Below are 20,594 nucleotides of genomic sequence, written 5' to 3' on the forward strand. Positions count from 1 at the left end.
TCCCTGTAGGCTGCATGGTTTCAAATTTTATTATTTCCTAAGTGCTGCCTCTCCCAGCTCCTGCTGTCCTCCTTCAGCGAATTCACAATTCACAGCGCCCACAACTTTCTCATGTGTGAATTACCAGATTTAGACTTCTTGAAATGAGATCCATCTGCTTGGGGCTTGTAATGCCATATGAATAACCACATAGTAGCATCAGAGAAATGTAGTCACAGCTTAAGTAGGACGTGGCATGCTTTTCAGAGTGACTTTATGGAGCATTTTAAATTTGGAGTAGCAATGAAAAAATGATGGGAACGAGCAGATTGGAGTGGGGTTGTGCCTGAGGCAGAGTTGTAGCTCTAATGGCAGCTGTAGAGATGGATAGAGCTCCATGGTTTCCTCATGTGAAACCAAACTCTGGTCTGCAAATTCCTCCTGGGCATCCCCATACCAGGGGGATGGTGGTTGGTAACACAAAGCTGCTCCCTCCTTGCTCTGTGTCAATATTGCACCTGACAAGGAGCAAGAGCCACAAGGAGAGCTGTGCTTTCCCTGTTCCTCTGACTGGGGTCCCTTGAAGCAGTGACACATGCAGACACCTGCTCTGGTGGGATGTGCTTGCCACTGGAGCTGAGGCCCTGGCAGATTTGAACTCACTGGCAGCACTCACTGGTGCCCTTCTGGCCATTAAACCCACACTGGTTCTGCTGCAGCTCCTGCCTTGCTATTCCTTCAGCACTTTTCTGAGCAGCTCCTGCTGTTGGCAGTCTGCAGGAGGAAGCAGGCTGGGTAATCTGACAGGGCTGGTGGCAGAGGGGATGGGGTCATAGCTGAATGGCTTTGGCATTGACAAAATGAACTGGTGGAGGTAGGCAAAGAATTTTACATTTTCAAATCTCTTCCGCTTCTCTGGCTATGAGAAGCACAGAAGAATTTGCACTTGGCTTTGCAGAAAGTTTGTTAGCTGGCGTTAGAAAGTACAGGGTGGCCTTCCAGCTACATTTGGAAACTGAGAATACATTGTCTCCCTGGCCAGGGTGGGTCACAGGCAATCTGTTCTGTTTATTCATGAATCCAAGCAGAGCTGATATAATTGAAGTTGTTCTCCTGCAAAACAGCAGTTTGTGTGCTTGGGAAATGAGAGATCCATTCCTTGGGTGTCCTTTATCCCAGGGGTTTCAATTCACTGAGTTCATTTACAACTGAGTTCATGTGTGGTTGGTTGCAGACCCCCAAGCAGTGGCACTCAAGGATTTCTTTTCAGTTTTCCTCCTGGCAGCCCACCCAGGGCTGAAGTGGCTCTGCAGGGCATTCTGCAGGTGCTCTCCTTGCTGTCAGATAAATTTGCCAGCTGTGCAGTTTAACTTCCCAGCAGCTGAGGAGTACCTGACACAGCAACCTGGTCAAGCCAAGTATATCCAGGATTAGCTGGATTCCAGCCTTTCTGTGTCAGGAGAGCAGCCATGGTTGGTTCACACAAAACTGAGCTCAGGATCTCTCTCTGTGTCAGACTTTGCAATAAAATCACACTTGGCAGCACACAGTCACAAGCCTGACTTCATAGATTGTGCACTGTTAGTTTGTAAATTATGAGTATGAAGTTAACCTGAAAGACTGCAAATACTCAATTGGACTAGATACAGCAAGTTGTATGCAACTTAAATTGTTGCATGTGCCCTTGGAAAAAAGCCCTTTGAGAGGTATCTTCAGGCTTGTAAAATGCCTCTTATCACAGCAGCTTGGATTTGTGTTTCAGTTAAAGATGGGGCTTTTTCTCTGGCAGAAGGCTGAGCACTGAGCTGTCCTATGGAGGTATCACTGTCACCTCTTCCCAGCTCCACTGTCCACAGTCTGACATTGCCTTGAGAATCTTATGTGGGAAACATGAGATCTGTGCTGGTTTTGCCAAAATCTTCCTCTCTTCCATTGCAACCTTCCCTTTGTGTACTGCTGATTCAGACAAATGTCTCCAATGCAGCTCAGGAGTTCCTGACTCTCTGGAACGCTGCTTTGGGAGCCCCAGGGAGCAGAGCTGATGATGGTGAGTGGGTGTTGCAGCCTGGGGAGCAGCTCCCTCTGCTGCCGGCAGCCAGCCTTCCCCAGCTCCCTGAGCACCTGAGGAAATGCAGGGCCTGGAGCAGTCCCTGAGCTGGGGTTCATGTTTCACAGAGTGCAGCCTGTACTCCCCTGGTGTGATGTTTGATGAAGATTGGTGCAGATGTGCTGGAGGCAGGGAGCAGATGAGCAGCAGCAATGTCAGATGAATGCATGGTTTCTCATGCCTCTGCCATTGATCACTGGAGCTGGGCTGTCTGCTGCATAAATTGGCAAAATTCTAAAGTAGCCTTGTCTTCAAGGGAGGCCATCATCACTTCTCTGATGGTAGAAGTCTCCCAGGCAGTGTCCAGGGATGTTTTTGACCTTTCTCTCCCCTCCTTTGGATACCAATGAGGGCATCTCTAGTGGGTTGACCCTGGCTGGATGCCAGGCTCTCAGCAAAGCCCCTCTCTATCACTGCCCTCCATAACTGGACAGGAGAGAGAAAATAGAATGAATCTTTTCTTGGACCTCAGTAATTCTGTCAAAGGGATCTGTCCTGTTTTGTGACCATGCACCCATAACTTGGGTTAAAATTACTGGATGGTTCTTGAGAAAAGCTCTGTATGAAATAGCACATAAATGAGGCCATGGCAGAGCTGGCCTGGTGGTTTAAGTCCCTCCTTGCTAAAAGGACTCAGACCCACACCTTACACTGCAAACCTGGCACTAGGACCCCAGTGCTGTTCCAGATCCTTCACAGACCCTGGATCCCAACCCTTTTTATTTTCCTTTGCACAGGATGAGAGCAAGGATTTTGTGTCCAGTTCCAGGAGGAAGCAGTATGGCTCTTCTGAGTACCTCCTCCAGGCTGACACTCTGGGCAAAAGGACAGCCAAGGTGGAGCTGCAGGACCCTGAATCCAACTCCCCTGCACCACCAGGGCTCCAGGGAGAGGAGCAGGTATGTGAGGGAAGGTAGTTACAGGGCAAGAAACCAATATCTGAACTGACCTCCCAGTAACCTTAGAGTTGCTCAAAAAGTCTTCATTCTTGTAGGAGAAACCAAGTCTGAAGTTAGCACTTGCCAGGGGTGGAGTGGCTGCTGTATTTTCTCTTATAAACTTGTTTCAGCAAGCTTTATGGTTAAAAATATTCTTAAATAACTAAGAGGTACTGCATCTAGTCATCCTCTGGTACATGAATCAATCAGGGATGGAAAAAAACATTTGGAGAGACAAAAGCAGAGTCCCTGCTTCAGCTGGCAGCTTTACTGCTGGAGTGTTTGCTGCTGTGCCACCTAAAGAACTGTGCTCCTGTGGGATTTGGGATGGTTGCCAAGGGCATTGGCAATCTTGTGTGCAGAGCAGGGATGCCCAGGGCAGCTGGGGGCAGTCTGTGAGCTGTGGGTTTGCCTGTGAGCTGTGGGTTTGTGTGTGAGCTGTGGGTCTGTGTGTGAGCTGTGGGTCTGTGTGTGAGCTGTGGGTTTGCCTGTGAGCTGTGGGTTTGTCTGTGAGCTGTGGGTCTGTGTGTGAGCTGTGGGTCTGTGTGTGAGCTGTGGGTTTGCCTGTGAGCTGTGGGTCTGTGTGTGAGCTGTGGGTTTGTGTGTGAGTGTGGGTTTGTGTGTGAGTGTGGGTTTGTGTGTGAGCTCTGGGTTTCTCTGTAGCTCTGGGTTTCTCTGTGAGCTCTGGGTTTCTCTGTGAGCTGTGGGTTTGTCTGTGAGCTCTGGGTTTCTCTGTGAGCTGTGGGCAGTCTGTGAGCTCTGGGTTTCTCTGTGAGCTGTGGGCAGTCTGTGAGCTCTGGGTTTGTGAGCTCTGGCTTTCTCTGTTGCAGGGCCCTGCCCGCGCTGGCCGCACATCACGGAGATGAGCTGTGCTCCCCTCTCAGTGCCCATGGTGAAGCAAGAGGCAGGACAGTACCAAGCTCAGAGGTATCACCACCTGTTTGTGACCTCTCCAGAGGCTTCAAGCAGCCTGGAACCAGTTTTGTAATGAGATTTGAAAGGTACAAGAGCTTTACCAGTGAATTCTTTTTCTTCATTGCTGAAGAGGCAGCTGCAGAGACTTTGCTCAGGGGACTCCCACTTCTCATCTCTGTACCTGCAATCCTTACCTTCCCTGTAGGATGATAACTCTGTCTCCATATGGAAAGTCTGACTACCTAGCCTCTCTGAACAGTGGTACTCCTTGCACAAGAGAGAACTTTTTGTTCACTTGCATTCACACAAGATCCCAGCAGTGTCCCTGTGATTGCATCCACCAGCCCATTGCATCCACCACAACTGAAGGCTTTCGGTTCATATGGAGTTTGCATTTTCCTTGCTGGCTGGGGCAGTGGTCACCTCAGCAGCTGTGTTTCCAGCACCCTTGGGCAAGAGGAGACTGTTCCCCACTGGGTACTTTACAAATTGAGAGGGAAGGAGAGCAGAAAATGTTTAGAAGGAGTTGGTTCCCTATCACTGTCAGTCTCTGCAACAAGCTTTGCATGATCTACTCATCACCAGGTGAGATCTGCACCAAGAAATCATCCAGTGAGCCAGAGCAACACAGCAGTGACACCTCCTCCTCCTGGGCCCAGGTGCCATTTATCTGGAGCTTTGTGTTACACTCTGCAGGCAACAGCTCTGTGCTGGTGCAAGGAGCCCTATGAGAAAAAGAAACAAGTGCTTTTCCTCACAGACAAGCAGAATGTCCTTGTTCCTTCCCACAGCAGGATGGAGACAGCTGGATTGGACCCTGAGCTGATCTCTGGTGGCTTTGGTCTGTGCCTCAACCCCTGTCTGCCATGCCAGGTGTGCTCAGAGACTGCTCACACACAGAGCTGTGTCCCCACCAGTGCAGCTGCTGTCACTGTGGGGCAGACAGGTCCCCACAGCTCCAGGAGCTGCTCAGGTCACCAGCAGCTTGTCCTGAGCAGGGTCATTGTCCCTGGCCCTCACAGCAGGGCTCTGACAGTCTTCCTTTTCCTTTCCCTTTCCTTTTCCTTTTCTTTTTCCTTTTCCTTTTCCTTTCCCTTTCCTTTCCATCCCATCCCAGCTGCTGGGCTGGCCCCCACACAAACACCCCCAGTGCTGCCTGTCCCTCTCTGCAGCAGGACAGGGAGAATTCTCCAGACACAAAAGGTCCTTGATCTGTCTCAGAGGTGCTGTGGGCAGAGCTGCACCCCAACAGCTTCCCTGAGCTGCACCCCACACTTGTGCCCATGTCCCCCCTCTGCAGGAGCAGGGACCAGACTGCCTGCACTGCACCTCCCTGTGCTCCTTCTGGCCTGGGAAATGCACACCTCAATTCTGAGAAGAGAATTAATCAAAAAAAAAAAGGAAAAAAACCAATAGAGCTGGTTGCAAAATATCTATGAAAACATTTCTATAAAAGGGATGTGTTTTAGTGACATGATTATTTTTTTTATAAAGATTGTTTGGAGGAAGGGAAAAATTATTTTTGAAAAAAAAAAAGTTTCCTTTTGGAATTTTAAAGATGCTTTCCCAAGTGTATATTTTTAACCCCTCATTTTATTCTTTTACATATCATGACATATGTGTCAACTTGCATAACAAGGCAAAAAGATGCTTTTAAATTAGTACTGAGTGGCAGCTCTAATAATCTTTAAATTATATTAAAATAAATTGCATCAACTGCTCTCTCTTACCATTGACATGGTAGTGCTAGTAGAATGAAATAATGGGGAAAAAAAATTTAAACTGAAACTAAAAATGAAAGAAAGTGAAATTCTGAAGATAAATTCAGACTTCTTACTGCCTCCCCCTGCCCTGTTTATCAGGAAGGATTAGAAATCCTTATGGATTGTGCAATCTGAAAGCAGTGGATGTATCAGTCCTGTGCATCCTTCCTGAGCACCCTGCTCTGCCCAGCACTCACTGTGTGCCAGGCTCACCACCCACAACCAGCTGCATTGTCTGAGCAGCAGCAGCAGCAGCTTCCCTCACCCCTGTGTGCCCAGCCCTGTGCCCAGCAGTGCCCAGCTCTGCTCTGCTCTGCTGCTGGCCCTGCCCACCACAGGCTGCTGCTGCCTCTGCCCCTTCTGTGCCCTCCAAACCAAACCTGTGCCTCAGCTGCCTCCCTCTGTACCTGCCTGCTCACCCTGGGAGCAGCTGGGAGGCAGCTTGGTGTGTCCCTGCCTCCTCAGGTGTCACAGGGAGTCCCTCTCTGCTGGGAGCAGCTCTCCTGCTGCCACCTGGACCAGCCACGGTGGCTGTGGGAGAACCTGCAGGGTGTGGGGCTCCCGTGCCCTCCAGAGCCCTGCAGGGTGTGGGTGTGGGGCTCCCCTGCCCCTGGGCCACTGCTGCCCACACCTGCAGCCTGGACAGACAGCTGGACAGCACGGACAGACTGAGGACAAGGATCACTCTGGGCAGTGACTGAAGCCTCCCCTCACAGTCCCAGCCCCATCGTGCTGCAGGACACGGCCTCACACACCACAGGACGTCCCTGCACATCCAGCAGCTTCCTCCTCCTCCTCCTCCTCCTCACCTTGTTGGCGTGGATGTGGCTCAGAGCCTCCCAAGGGAGGTGGTTTCAGCTGTGCTGAGGAAATCTCTGCATCCCTGTGAGTCAACGCAGGGGTGAGATCAGCTTCCCTGAGCCTGCCCACAGAACTGGCTTACCCATCAGCTTTTCTGCTCACCCAAGAACACAGCCCTGTGCCTGAAGTGCAAGGGAAGAACCACCAGCAGCAATGGCTGTTGGCTTTTCTCCTTCTGCCAGCCAGGACAATGGGAGGGCTTTAGCCCCAGCTATTGCCCCAGCAACACAGAGCTGCTGGCACTGTCTTCAGGCGCTCCTCACAGATGATGTCTCTCCTTTCTCCAGCTGCCTCAGATATTTGTTCAATATTTTACAGCAGATACCTTGAACTGCTCTAGACTCAGTTTCACTGCTTGTAAATACTGGACACAGATGTCACTTGGTAACTGCACACTGGTTGTTTTTACCACAGCTGAGATGAAATCTGAGAAAGAAAACCCTACCTAGTATGGAAAGGGGCCATGCCCTCTAGTCAATGAGTGCAATAGGAGCTGATTGTATTATTAATCTTATAGCAATGACTTCAGGAAACACAATGTGTTGACTCGAATTGCACACTTTTTTTTGAACAGCTGTAAAATAGAGTATATGTGTAAATATTGCCATCACTGAAGAAGTATTTGTAATTTTAGCATATAAATATAACAGGCTTTCCAGTAGGCTCGATGATGCACAAGGCCAGGCATCGAGCCTTGGGTAATTCCAAAGTTGTAAATGTATTTGCTGTACAGAGGAAGTGTGTCAGTGCTTGCTGCTCCCAAGGAACCTCAGCTGCTGCTCCCTCTGGAGAGCCAGGGCTTTCCCCACAAGGGCTGGCTCCAGTCTGAGGGCCCAGCAGCTCACTGCTTCATGGAATGCTTCCCTCACCTCTGAACGCCTCTGCAGCCTGCAGAGCTGCCTGTCCAGCTCCTGGAGGCTCTGGGGACAGCCTGGCCCCTGCTGCTGTGCAGGGCAGCCTCTGCCAGGCCCCCAGCAAGGGAGAAGGGCAGGAAGCACAGGGCAGAGCCACGTGCCTTGCTGCTCCAAGAGACACTCGACACAACAATCTCCCAGCTGCAGGCTGAAGCAATAGTCACACTGGTGTCACTCTAACCTAGCGGACCTCATCCCTGCCACCCTTGCACACGGCTGAAGCAATCAGGGCACTGCTCCAGGCCAGCCCCAGGCTGAGCTGTGCACAGAACACGAAGCCATTGTCAGCAGCTGCCCCCATGGCCAGAGCCCAAAGGATCCCCCTGGGCTGCAGTGCCGGCTCCTGCTTTGGGGAAGCAGCACTCCAGGCTGCATGGAATGTATTTTTAAGAGAATAAATCTATTTTTTTGTATTTGTGAACATATATTTGGGTGGGGCGGCTTAGTTAGAAGACAAATAATGCAAGCAATCTTTTCATAATCACAGGTTCATCCGAGTTAAGCAGATTTTCCAGGGTTGCAGTATTGCCTTTCCCCCTAAAATAAACTTTGTGTCCAACAGAGCTATGAGCAGTGTTCCACCCTTAGAACTTGCCCTGTCTCAGCATGCTGAGTAGAGGAAAGCCAGCACTTTCCTCCCCAGGCTGCCCATGCAGTGGATACAGATGGTGCTCACCTCCTTCCAGCGACACAGTGCTCTTAGTCTGCATGCCAAATGTAAACACACTCTTATCTGCATGTCTCTCCTGACTCAAACACTGTCAGTGCTACAGTATATAACCAATAAACACTCTTCTCTTTTTACACGGTGTGATGTGGTGTTTGCAGCAGTGCCCATTGCTGCTGCCCCTGGGAGAGGCACTGAGGCAGCAGAGTGTGTCTGTCTGTCTGTCTGTGTGTGCTGCAGGCTGGTTCAGTGCTGGAGCTGAGCACCTTGCAGTTCTTTTTGTGCCTTGGTTGAGGCAGATCTCAGATCTCAGATGCCCATTCCAGGATGCATCCGAGGCAGGGATGGTGCACAGACAGTTGCACACAGCCATTCTCCACTGAGGCTCCCTGAGCTGGACATGGCACTGCTGGGAATGGCCTGTGCTGTGTGAGGGGTTCCAGGAGCAGGGGGTGTTTGCCACGAGCCTGGTGTCACAGAGGGCAGGTGCACACAGAGCATCCCCAGAGCTGCTGCAGGTTAAGGCAGGGGGTCACAGCCAGACTGTTTCTGTACCAGGCAGAAAGGTAAAACTACAACCAAGGCATTATAGCAATGTCCTTTCATCAGACAGCAGCCCCAGAGCAGGGATTTCCAGGCTGGGGATGTCCCAGCTGGAAATTGTTCCTCTCATCCCAGCTACCACTGCCTGTTCTCCTGGTCCTGTTAAGGTTACCTGCCCTGGGATGATCATTTCCATCTCCTTTGGGATGTTTAACACACCAGGAGCCATTCAGTGGTTCCATGTACTGCAGCAGGGGGTCAGCAGCACAGCACCAGGCTGTACCACACACAGAGTTCACCTCAGGACACTGGAACACAGTTCAGCATCTTTTCTTTTGTTGGAAGTATTTAATAAATCAGTATGCTTAGCATACTCAGTGATACCAGGTTACTCTACAGCAGAATGCAGGTGGTGTAGCAGCCAATGGACCATTTTGGAGAGCTGTGATTTGCTACCAGTAGGCAAACAGTTGCCCCAAATTCTTGAATGCCAGACAGGAATAGAATTGGTCAAAAATATTACTCTTCAAAACAAAGCCATAATAAAAAAACCACAAAGAAATTTACATACATTCTACACTAAGCTAGTATTCATAGCAACCAGCTTCTAGAGGCCCTTGTGCAAGTACCAAATTGCAAATACACACATAGGTAGAAAAAACCCCCAAACACCCTAAAAATTTCTCCAGCTATTTTGTCTTCCAAGAAGTATCTGCAGAGTGAAGCTTTGCAGTAAAGGATTCAGTTTCAAACAGCTCTAAAAGGCTGCCAAGCCAAAGCTTCTGTAAGGCCATCTCAGACAAGGCTCGTCCAGCGACTCGGGCTCCTCTCAGCAGACACCGCTACAAACCACTCCAGGCTCCACTGCAGGTGCTCTTCCTCTCCTGCAGGGCTCCCTCACATGCTGGCAGCCTGCTGGGGGGGCACCCCGGGCGTGGGCTGCCGGGGCAGGGTGTACATGGCCCCCAGGAACTGGTCGGCGATGCGGCCGGCCTCGCGCAGCCCGCTCAGCAGCGCGCCGTGCACCGTGGCCGGGTAGTTGCGGATGGTGTGCTCGCCCGCGAAGAACAGCCGAGGGATGGGCTGGGGGAAAACACAGCAGGGCTCGCTCAGCAAATGGATTGAAAGGTGTTAAAGGTTCTATAATCACAGCAAATCTCTGTTAGCGTGAAGGTGGTGGGCCATACCGAATTTATTACAAATTACCAAGAAAAGAAAGCGCTATTCAATAAGCAGTGTTTGTAACTGGAACTACAGCCAAAGGTGTTTAGGGAGAATACTTTCTAATCCTGGAATATGAACTCTAGTTCTTTACTTTATTCCTAAGATGGAGCCTGCTTTGCTCTATTTCTGGTCACATCACAGCAAATCTCTGTTAGGGTGAAGGTGGTGCATACAGGATGGGCCATATTGAACCTATTACAAATTACCAAGAAAATAAAGCGCTACTCGATAAACAGTGTAACTGGAACTCTACAGCCAAAGGTGTTTAGGAAGAATACTTTCTAATCTTGGACATGGACTCTAGTTCTTCCCTTTATTCCTCAGGTGGAGCCTGCTTTGCTCTATTTCTGGTCACATCACAGCAAATCTCTGTTAGGGTGAAGGTGGTGCATATAGGATAGGCCATACTGAATCTATTACAAATTACCAATAAAAAAACTCTATTCGATAAACAGTGTTTGTAAGTGTAACTCTACAGCCAAAGGTGTTAAGGAAGAATACTTTCTAATCCTGGAACATGAACTCTAGCCCTTTTCTTTATTCTTAAACTGGAGCCTGCTATTTCTGGTCACTTCTAGCCTAGAAAGGTGCTTCCCTGGCACAGCAATTTTTTCCAGTTAACAGAGAAACCTGTCCTGCTTATGACAGAATGGAAGAAAACCCACTGCTCACCTGCTAAACAAGTAACTCATTTAATAATGCTCCTTATCATCTCACAGCAGACACTAGGGAGAATGTATTTTCATGGAGCACTGGCATTGTGCCAATGTCAAACCATGACAGTAAGTCAATACAAACTTCAAAACTTCATTTAAATCAGCAGTTTCTTTTTAAACTGAGACCTTCAACAACTGCTCACAGAATCATAAAAAGTGGGAGAAAAATAAATGTTCATATAATACATTGAGCAATCTAATCCTGGAATATTAACTCTAGTTCTTTCCTTTATTCCTAAAGTGGAGCCTGCTTTGCTCTATTCCTGGTCACACCTCACAGCAGACACAAGGGAGAATGTATGTTCATGGGGGCACTGTGCCAGCATCAAACCATGACACACAGTAAGCAAACAAAAACTTCAACAATTCACTTAAATCAGCAATTTCTTTTTAAACTGAGACCTTAAACAACTACCCACAGAATCATAAGAAGTGGGAGAAAAAGAAATGTTCATATATTATATTTTGCAGGGAATCATTTTAATAATAGCTGTGTGTATTAATGACTTGTATCATTAAAACAAGAACTCAAAGCCAAAGCCACACAGCCTTTCCTGGCAGTGATTTCAAACTTAAAATCTCTCTATATGATCTGGAGATAACCCCTGCCTTCATTGTGTCTGCTCCCTCATTTGGAAGAGACCTTTTGATACTTGTTCTTCTCTGGCCTTTACCCTCTTTCAAATCACTACAACTCACCTAAATATGGTAATGGACAATAAAAATATGGAGTACAAAACACAGTATAATATTAAATACTCTGTACAGACATAACCAAACTGGCTTTCTGAATAAAAATGCCTTTTTTTTTAGCAAACAAATGACACCAAACCTGTGATAACAGAACGAATGAAAAAATTAATTAATTTTGTTCTAAGCTTTTTCTAAAAATAATGTCTCACCTGTGGAGCACCTGGAATGGCTGGTCCTGGAGTGATTGGCTGAGCCATCAAATCATAATCATTTCCAGAGGATCCAGCAGCCACATAGGAGTATGAGCCCCGGGCCCAGGGGTCAGCACGCCAGCGGGACACCACGGTCTCCTTGGGCTGGGACAAGACAGGAGCTTCAGTTGTTGGCAAAGAGCAAATTCTGCACTTTGTGACAAATACAAACAATGCAAACTGCAACAACATAAGGGACAAAGTCCTTGGGCTGACGTTGGTGATGAACTCCACGTTTATATTCTATGAGAACACACACTAAGGTGAATTTTTGATGGCAATTCCTTAAGGCTTTCCAAAACATTACCAGACCCTGCTGCATGTAGATCCTCAGCTGGAACTCAGACATTTATAGTGCTGTTTCCTCTGTTCCTTCTCCCACTTCCCACATGGTGGCAATGCACTCTTCCCCCTACTGACCTGGGGCACAGCACTGCTGCCAAAGATGCCTTTGAGGATGGCCAGGCACCGACCCACAATGACATCATCACTGATGTTCTCCATGATCCCTGCTGCTTCTCCTGCCACCAGGGCCAACAAAATCGGTGCTGGAGGAGGGTAGGAGAGAAAAAAGAACAATTTAATTAATTAAATTGAATATTTTGATCAGACGAGTTGGACTTGGATAGAAATGGATCTGCAGTTAAGGCACAAAGTTAGAGACTAAACAAGTTCAATGAAATAGTCCTAAATTTTCCACCATATATGGAAAATTTTCCAAAATAGGACTATTTTGGAAAATCCAAAATAGTCCTATTAGAAAATTAGGACTACTACTACTACTAGTATTACTACTATTAGTACTATTAGAAAATTAGGACTACTACTAGGAGTATTACTACTAGAAGTCGTCCTAAATTTTCCACCATCATGTCAATATAACAAAAAGAAAATGAATTTTTATATGCCATGGTACTATTTACAATTATCAAGAGAATCGATGTATTAAAAAATAAATAAAAACGCCAGGAATGATGTTTCAGTGTTTCATAATCTAATCACATTAACTGAAATGTTAATTATTCTTTTGGATTTCAGCCATCTGATTTGTGCTTCAACACAAGGTTTTACTGCATTTCTGTTTCATTTCTACCTGCTCTGCCTTCTTCATGAGAAGGAAGGATGAGAATGCAGCATGTGAAGCTGATTTGTACATGACATGATCTTTCCATCTAAACCAAAACCCTGACCCTACTTGTTAACTCCCTAATAGAGACACAAAGCCACAAAAGCCACATGAACAACCTTGCTATCCAAGGCTCATTACTTGTATTTCTCCAGTAAAATCTTACCAAATATTTATAATTCAATAGCCTAGAAAGGTGCTTCCCTTGCACAGCCAATTTTTTCCAGTTAACAGAGAAACCTGTCCTGCTTATGACAGAATGGAAGAAAACCCACTGCTCACCTGCTAAACAAATAACTGATTTAATAATGCTCCTTATACACATCTTTGCTTTTAGTCTGGTCAATGGCTGTAACAAAACCAGTACAATTACTGCAGAGATCTCCTGACAATCTGTTGTGGCAGCACCAGCTACAGAGAAACCAAAATTACTAATGCAAACTACTAATCTAACTAATGCAAACTACTAAACTACTAATCCTGCTGTGGTAGTAATGCAATTTAAAGGTACAGCCTGGAACTGTCTGCAGTCAGTACTGTTCTCTGCTTCCATTTGTCTTCCTAAAAATACAATCTCCTTATCATAGCCACATGTGAACACTAACAGCATTTTAAAAAGATTTTTTCTAGATCTGAAACTATACAATAAGACACTGGCAAAAGCAGACATGCACCACAGCTACCTTTGTACAGGTTCCAAAAGAGGAAAAGTTCTCCTCTGCTGGCAGTAGTGCTCCCAACATGGCCAAACAAATTGACACTGGGATCCCAAAAAACACGGTCAAAACACAGCACAACCTGGAAAGAAAGAGTAAAAACAGTTAGGGGGAGTGAAGGGAAGAAATAAAAATAAAGATAATTACACTCATGGATGTTTATCACTGGACAGGTTGTGAAAGGGAAATGTGGTGAATATAGAGTGCATATACATAAAAAATAGAGGTGTATGCCTGTAACTGCCTTCCCACAGGTTAGTGTGCTCTCATTTTCTGGTTAACAACTTCCATCATTCTGCAAGTTCCCCAGACAGTTTTCACCACCAAACCCCAGCAAAGCAGCAGTGGAAAGGCATTTTGCTCTTCCCCCAGCAGCCACACTGCACCCACATTTCAGGTTCTGTCTCTGACAGCCCTGCTCTGCTGCAGCCCCCAGGGACCATTGTTACCTTGTTGAGGTTGCCAAACCCCATCCTCTGCACTGCTGAGGTTTTCCACTCTGGAAGAGGTGGCACAAACTGAACTGCTGGGGGCTGCTGCTTCAGCACTCCCAGGGGCAGAGTGCACAGCACAGCATCGCACTTATAAATGAAGGTCTGGCTGGTGGATCTGGTGTTTACAGCTATCACTTCACAGCCTGGAAAGGGGAGAAAAAACCACTTTAATAGGCCATGAGGCAAGAGCATTGGATTAAAAATGAAATAAATTACCATAACCACATCAGAAAGTATTTTGTTTGTGGAGACAGCTTTACAGTAACAGCACTAAACTTGCAGGCAAGCTGTTACTGGCCATTTAACTCTATTGCAGGAAACACAATTAAAGCAGCATCTGAAAATGGCCTTACTGGGATAAGCCTAAAGGTTCATCCAGGTGAGTAAATATTATTTAAATATATCCATAAATAAACAAGGAGAGTGTTCCTCTCATTACATTGCTCTCCCAGCTGACAGTTTCCCAAGCCCCATGTTTTGAAGAACAACAGACACATTCCTTCCATTACATTCATTTATACTTCTAATACCAGGTCCTTAAACAGGCCCAGACCTCTTACTCCAAATGCTTCAATCAATGAAGTAAATAAGTAAGAGAATAAATGTGAACAATCAGTAAATACAACTGAAACAGACTGTGTCAAATGAGACTCAGAAACAATAAAAAAAAATTCAAGATTAATAAACCTCTAGCAACTAATTACAGAATTCCAATAAGAAATGTGGCTGTTTATTTAGCCCAAACATGTCATGGGAAGGGTTTTACAATTTCAATCCTCACAAGTGCTTCCAGCAGCACAGAAATCTGCTTTCCATGCCCCCAGTCCCCCAGATCAGGTACCTGAGGCCGTGTAGCGAACCTGTCGAACTGCTGTGTTCAATTTAATGTCCAGCCCTTCAGCCAAGGCCACTGGCACACAGGAATATCCATTCCTCACAGTCAAGTGACTGCCTGTGAATTCAAAGTCATCATCCTAAAAGGAAGAGGCATAAAAAAAGCATGCAGTCACATAATGAAGTCCTTTAAGTCAATAGAAAATAATCAACTCTACACAACTGCAAAAAATATTTCAAAACATTTTTTAAAGATTCAAACAAATGTGGAATTATTTCTGATTATTTATCAAGTAATAAGTATGGAAACTTTAAGCAGAGAGTACTGTTACAGATTGTTTTGGCACTAACAAAAAGCTGTCTGGAATTTCATCATCAAATAATAACCACATAAGAATTCAGTACCTGCACAAAAGCAGGTACTTAGTTAAAAACTCTTAATATTGACAAACTTTCATGAGAATGAAATAAACATAGTTTATTTCATTTTTGGCTACCTACCTGGTCCCAGTGCTTCAGTGACAGTGTAGAAAGGGGTGTAGCATTAGCAAATTCTAGGTTTGCAAAATGCCAGTCAAGTATTTGCCTGTCTCTTGATGACAAATAAACATCACTAGAAAAAAAAAATATAGCACAAAGACATTCAGCTTGTTAGAACAGGATATTGTAAATGCATTGCTTCTGAAAATTTCTTCACAAGTCATTTTTGACTCCCTCCTTAGCCCAGAAATAAAAACATTTATCAGACTCTCTTTTGAACATCCAGAGCTCTCTCATGAAAGCTGAGTATCAAAATCCAGCAAATTCAGGTTTTTAAAGCAGAATTCATGTAAAATACTCAAAGGGAAGCTAAAAACTTCAGAAATAAAAAAGGTTACATAAATAATGGCTTGAGTTGCATGCATAAGGACAACAAGAAAAAGCCTAGTGAAATTGCACAGAATAACAATATTCTACCAATATAACTAGGATGGTATGCTGTCATTACTGACAGGAATTTAAAACCTCAAATGCCTTTTGGGATCAGGCACTGATCACTGCCAGGATTTCTACAGAATCACTCTCTCAAAATCAACTTTTCTGTTTGAGTCATCTCTAAAAATGAGGAAATTGAATTCTAAAGCTGAGGGAACTCAAACTCCATGTTTGTGCCTTTGTAACCTCTTCAGTTCCCATAACACCATAGCATTTCTGAAACTCAGGGAAAAGGCAGTAAAAGAACTGCTTTCCTAAGTGTTTTAACTTTTAGTTTGTCTCTTTACCTTGGTGGATTGGCTTCAAGTTCTTGTAATTTCTCTTCCAGCTTTCCTTGTGTTTCTGCCAATTCATCATACTCCTATTAAGATTAAAAGGTAACATTAAAACCAGTTTATATACAAAAGGACCTGAAGGCATCATGCAGCATCAGACTGGACCTGGTCTCAATAGAAATCACCAGAAAAATCACTTCATGGAACTAGTGGAAGCTAAATCAAGTTTGTTACTTTTTTCAACATTTAATCCAGCATATTTTGCTCTTCTGCTCTTTGGATACACAAAGCTCTGTGCCATACTGCAGAAAAGATTCGTTTGGTGATATTTCAGGGATTTATACACTCAGAACTGAAGAACATGAGGGTCCATTACACTGTTGATATTTTAAGGGTTCCTATGGTTCTGAGAGCTTCATATTCCACAAACTGCTCCTTCTATTCTTCTCCCCCTTAAAAGTTTAGAGCTAATATTGATCATGAAGATTTCCAAAGCAGAATCAATCACACTTAAAAACCAAAGACATGATCTAATTCAAGCTTTTATGCTTTCCTTTTTAAGGCACATCTCTACATCAAGATACTCCCAGAGAGGGGAAGTAACTCTGCTTGTCAAGACAGAGTTCTGTACATTATAATCTTTAGCTAGAAGGAAGTATTTTAGTCAAGAAACCATCTGATTTATCTTAGAGAAAAGTTATCTCTCTTCAAATGTAGATTTTATTTCTGGCCTATTTTTTAATTATTATAACTGATATGATAACATTTATATTATATTATATTATATTATATTATATTATATTATATTACATTGTATTACATTGTATTGTATTATATTATATTATATTATTATATTACATTACATTATATTATAGTATGTTATATTATATTATGTTATATATTATATTATACTATATTATACTATATTATATTATACTATATTATATTATATTGTATTGTATTATATCGTATTATATCGTATTATATCATATCATATCATATATATTGTAACATATATTATATCATATTATTATATTACATTATATAATATTATATATTATAATATATTTATGATTGTGAAATCCAGCTGTATTAATGACCAAATCTAAGAAAAATTCATCTTCCAAACATTACATGCTGACATGAGCCAGCACATTTACCTAAACCTGAGCTTTATCATTCCCCAGCTAAAGGTACTCAAAGCAGATCAGTGTTAGAACCCAGAATTATTGTAAATTACATTCTCTTGAAAGCACTGGATCATAGAGAGATGTGGAAACATTTATATTGGCTACTTTTATCTCCTGAAAATATGGCTAATTGGATAAGTTTTGGCTGCTGAAGTCCTGAGAAAACACTGCCACTGCATGTGTGTGATCCTTCACCTTGCAAAGTGCAGTCAGATCTCTGTGCTTGCTTTTCACAAGGAATTCTGCTGTGATATCCCGAGGTGGCTTCACTTCTGATGCCTCCTTATACTGCTGATGAAGCTCTTTAATCTTCTCTTTTAAATTCACCATCTTTAAAGATAGAGCATGAAAAGGAAGAAAGAAAGAAAGAAAGGGGAAAAAAAAGTCAAAAGGCAGATTTCAACAAGTTACTGTGTAAACTGGATATTCACCTCAAACTGTGCCATTATAGCAAAGAGATTTCCTGGTTTTGGCAGGTATCACTTACACATACAATTCTACCTCCAAGAAGCCACAGCAAATACCACCAACCCTAAACAACATGGCTGAAACCCAACATCATTGATTTCTTACTATGCTGCAAGTAATTTGAGAGCAGCCCACAAGCATTTTTAATGTGAGAAACATAGAAAAGTGAAAACATCATTTACCATGAGCAAAAATAATGGAAGTTGTCCTAAACCACTGTTTCTGTACTACAAATCAGATGTGTAGTGAAGAGAGAGAACATTTTTAAATAGCCCCCAGAAGCCTCAGCCAGTATCAGCATCTCCAAAGGAAGCTCTGAAACATCACTGTTTATTTGTCTGTCCTCTTCCTTTCTTTTCCACATTCTGTTTTATGGTTTTCTGCCTAATCAAGCAGGTGACACATTTGTCCCAACAGGGCTTCTTTGTAGGTCTTAAGCAAAGACATATTTTAAGAACAGCATTAACAGCAATTTTCTGATATTTTTCTTTGGATATTTTTGTATATTTTGCCATTTTCTGAGGCACACAATGCTTATCATCTTGTTCTAAATGTCATCATCTGACCTTGTTAAGAAGATCTTTCAACTCCTCCTGTGTTTTCACAATTTTTTTCCAGTGCTCAATCTGTTCATCCTTCACATGCTTCTCCTGCAATCTGGAAAAGGTGAGAAGCAATTGTCAGCTCAACATAAAATCCTTGTGTTAATGAGAAAACTTATTATAACAATCTAATTAGTGGAATGCAATAAAACCACATGTCATGGGGTATTTTAGCAAATACTTGTGTGGCAATTGGAAAATTAATGGAAGTTTCTGTAAATAAGAGATATATCTGCTATTAAAGGCCATTATAATTGTCATTAGCTTTCAAGTAGTGTGAGTGCACTGTATGGACACCAAGCACACTGAGCCACTCCAGCAATGATTTTTAGGAGTTTTAAGAAGAGAGGTTTGCTCCTTTAAACCATCTGTGATATTAAGTATTATGTAATGCTTACATCTAGGAGCACCACAATTGTTTGAGGTATCTTTTGGAAATTCACCCCCAAAACAAGAAAGTCTACCAAAAATAAAAGTCACTTACTGTATGACAACCTCCAGAGCCTGACCTAGGGAGACAGGTTTATTATTGAGAACATTAAAATCCAGCTGGTGGCTGAGATAGGATGTGGCTTCCAGCAGACGATTAAATTCTTGTTCCACCATTTCATCTTTCTCTTTGGGAACCTAGGAGACAAAAGAACAAGAATTGTTCTTAAGTAATTCATAAATAATTCAGCTGCTGAGAGTAGCCCTTGGAAAAAAATAATTTAATACCCTCAACTGTCTGAAATGGTCAGACCCCAAGGTCTGTAGAACACAATGTCACACTTTGGCAGGATGGGCACAAGAAGAGCTGTCAAACCACAATGACAACAAATTTCTCTGGCAGGAGAAAACCAAACTGCCTTAAGGGCTCAGAAGATTTCCAAACTGGAAAGGGAGGTGTGTTCATCACAGCTACAGAAGCTTGCCAAAAGCCTCTGATGGCAGGATGGCTCTACACAATCACAGGGCTTTAGGAGGCTTGGCACAGCTCAGTGAGGTACAGACAGTAATTTATCTTCTGGAATGGTTATTGGGAGTAACAACTACCAATCCAGCTTGTCTAGGATGATGGTGGAAACACTGCAGGACACACATGGAAAGGTGGATTTAACTGTACTGAGGATACTCAGTTAAATAGTGAGTGCTGCCAGTGTGAAAATATCTGTTACATGGTGAGAGCTCAAGTGCTGGAAAGAGCAAACCTCACATCTGTTAAACCACTCACAGGTTAAACAAAGGTGAGAGAACTTGACTTCCACAAAACCTCTCAAATGCAAAGGTAAAAACTCTGTGGAAAGAGCAGGTTTTAGAAGAATAGGTGCAGGTATGCTACAATATAACTAAAATGCCTAAAAGGGGGGACACAATATTTCCTTTTTCCCTCTCTCTGGAAGCCATCTCAAGCTACACCAATAGCCTGGTAACAAACAGAATTGAGATATTACTTCTGTTTAAAAGGTTCATGGAAACAGTATCAGACTTACAGCTTGCCCATTTGCTTCATAAAGTGGACACTTTTGTTTGATCTTTGCCAATTCCATATTTACTTGTTTGCTGACCACAGCCATGGGATTTCCTCCTGGAAAAGATTTTATACAGTTAACAGAGAGTCCTGTAAAATCTGCCTGCAATTAAACAAAAACTCCACAGTTAAAGCAATTTCAGAGACTAAAACACCAATTCCAGTGTATGCATTCCAGTGACCTGGTGTAACCCTGCCAAAGGTCTGCACTTCACAGGGATTCCTGCAATGAGGACATGGAAAAAAACCACATTTCTACTTCCAGGACCTGCAGGGATCCTACAGGGCAGCCATGGAGGGACTCCTTGTCAGAAGCAGCATTGGTATGACAAGGGTAATGGGTACAAACTGAAAGAGGGAAAATTTTAGCTGGATTATTAGGAAGAAATACTTTCCTGTGAGGGTGCTGAGATACTGGAACAGGCTGCTCAAGGAGGTTGTGGATGCCCCAACCTGGCAGTGTTCAAGACCTTGAGCAACCTGGTGTAGTGAAAGGTGTCCCTGTAAAGCAAGGGTGACTGGGACAAGATGATCTTAAAAGTCCCTCCCAACCCTTAAGATTCCATGATTTTATGAGTTAAACATAAAAATATTACAGCCTTTCAATAGGCAAACTGAAATCTGTTTTTCCATGACTGTGCAAGTTCAGTTCTTTGGAACCAGTTTCTGTATGCAATTTAATAAGACTGATCATGAGACAGACACCAAATTTAGGCTGTCAGTAAAACCAGGAATTTATTATAGGTTTTACAGTATTTTATCATTTCACTACATTGCTGAAGGATATTCCACACTAAACAGTCGCCCATCTTCTCAGCAGAGTAACCATGCCA

At 43.9% G+C, this 20,594-nt stretch overlaps 2 protein-coding genes across 3 annotated transcripts in view; one reads left to right on the forward strand and one right to left on the reverse strand.

Moving 5' to 3' along the window:
- Nucleotides 1-4,753, forward strand: part of LUZP1 (leucine zipper protein 1) — a 30,045-nt gene extending 25,292 nt beyond the window's left edge. For both annotated transcript variants that reach the window (XM_054292608.1, XM_054292609.1), the window contains exons 3-4: nt 2,824-2,985; nt 3,855-4,753. In XM_054292608.1, coding sequence (XP_054148583.1) covers nt 2,824-2,985; nt 3,855-3,890 — 198 coding nt within the window. In that variant the 3' untranslated portion in view covers nt 3,891-4,753. The remainder of the gene's footprint in view (nt 1-2,823; nt 2,986-3,854) is intronic.
- Nucleotides 4,754-8,809: 4,056 nt separating this feature from the next.
- KDM1A (lysine demethylase 1A) overlaps nt 8,810-20,594 on the reverse strand; it is a 28,286-nt gene continuing 16,501 nt past the window's right edge. The window contains exons 9-20 of the mRNA XM_054292543.1: nt 19,724-19,818; nt 18,736-18,878; nt 18,216-18,306; nt 17,377-17,511; nt 16,004-16,077; nt 15,243-15,354; nt 14,749-14,881; nt 13,863-14,050; nt 13,381-13,495; nt 11,992-12,119; nt 11,530-11,676; nt 8,810-9,770 (exon numbers count right to left, since the gene is read on the reverse strand). Of these exons, the coding sequence (XP_054148518.1) occupies nt 9,585-9,770; nt 11,530-11,676; nt 11,992-12,119; nt 13,381-13,495; nt 13,863-14,050; nt 14,749-14,881; nt 15,243-15,354; nt 16,004-16,077; nt 17,377-17,511; nt 18,216-18,306; nt 18,736-18,878; nt 19,724-19,818 (1,547 nt within the window). The 3' untranslated portion in view covers nt 8,810-9,584. The remainder of the gene's footprint in view (nt 9,771-11,529; nt 11,677-11,991; nt 12,120-13,380; nt 13,496-13,862; nt 14,051-14,748; nt 14,882-15,242; nt 15,355-16,003; nt 16,078-17,376; nt 17,512-18,215; nt 18,307-18,735; nt 18,879-19,723; nt 19,819-20,594) is intronic.

Source organism: Melozone crissalis, unplaced genomic scaffold (genome assembly GCF_028551555.1).
Source record: "Melozone crissalis strain CALT ecotype California unplaced genomic scaffold, PUWL_Pcris_2 ptg000111l_1, whole genome shotgun sequence".
Classification (NCBI taxonomy): domain Eukaryota; kingdom Metazoa; phylum Chordata; class Aves; order Passeriformes; family Passerellidae; genus Melozone; species Melozone crissalis.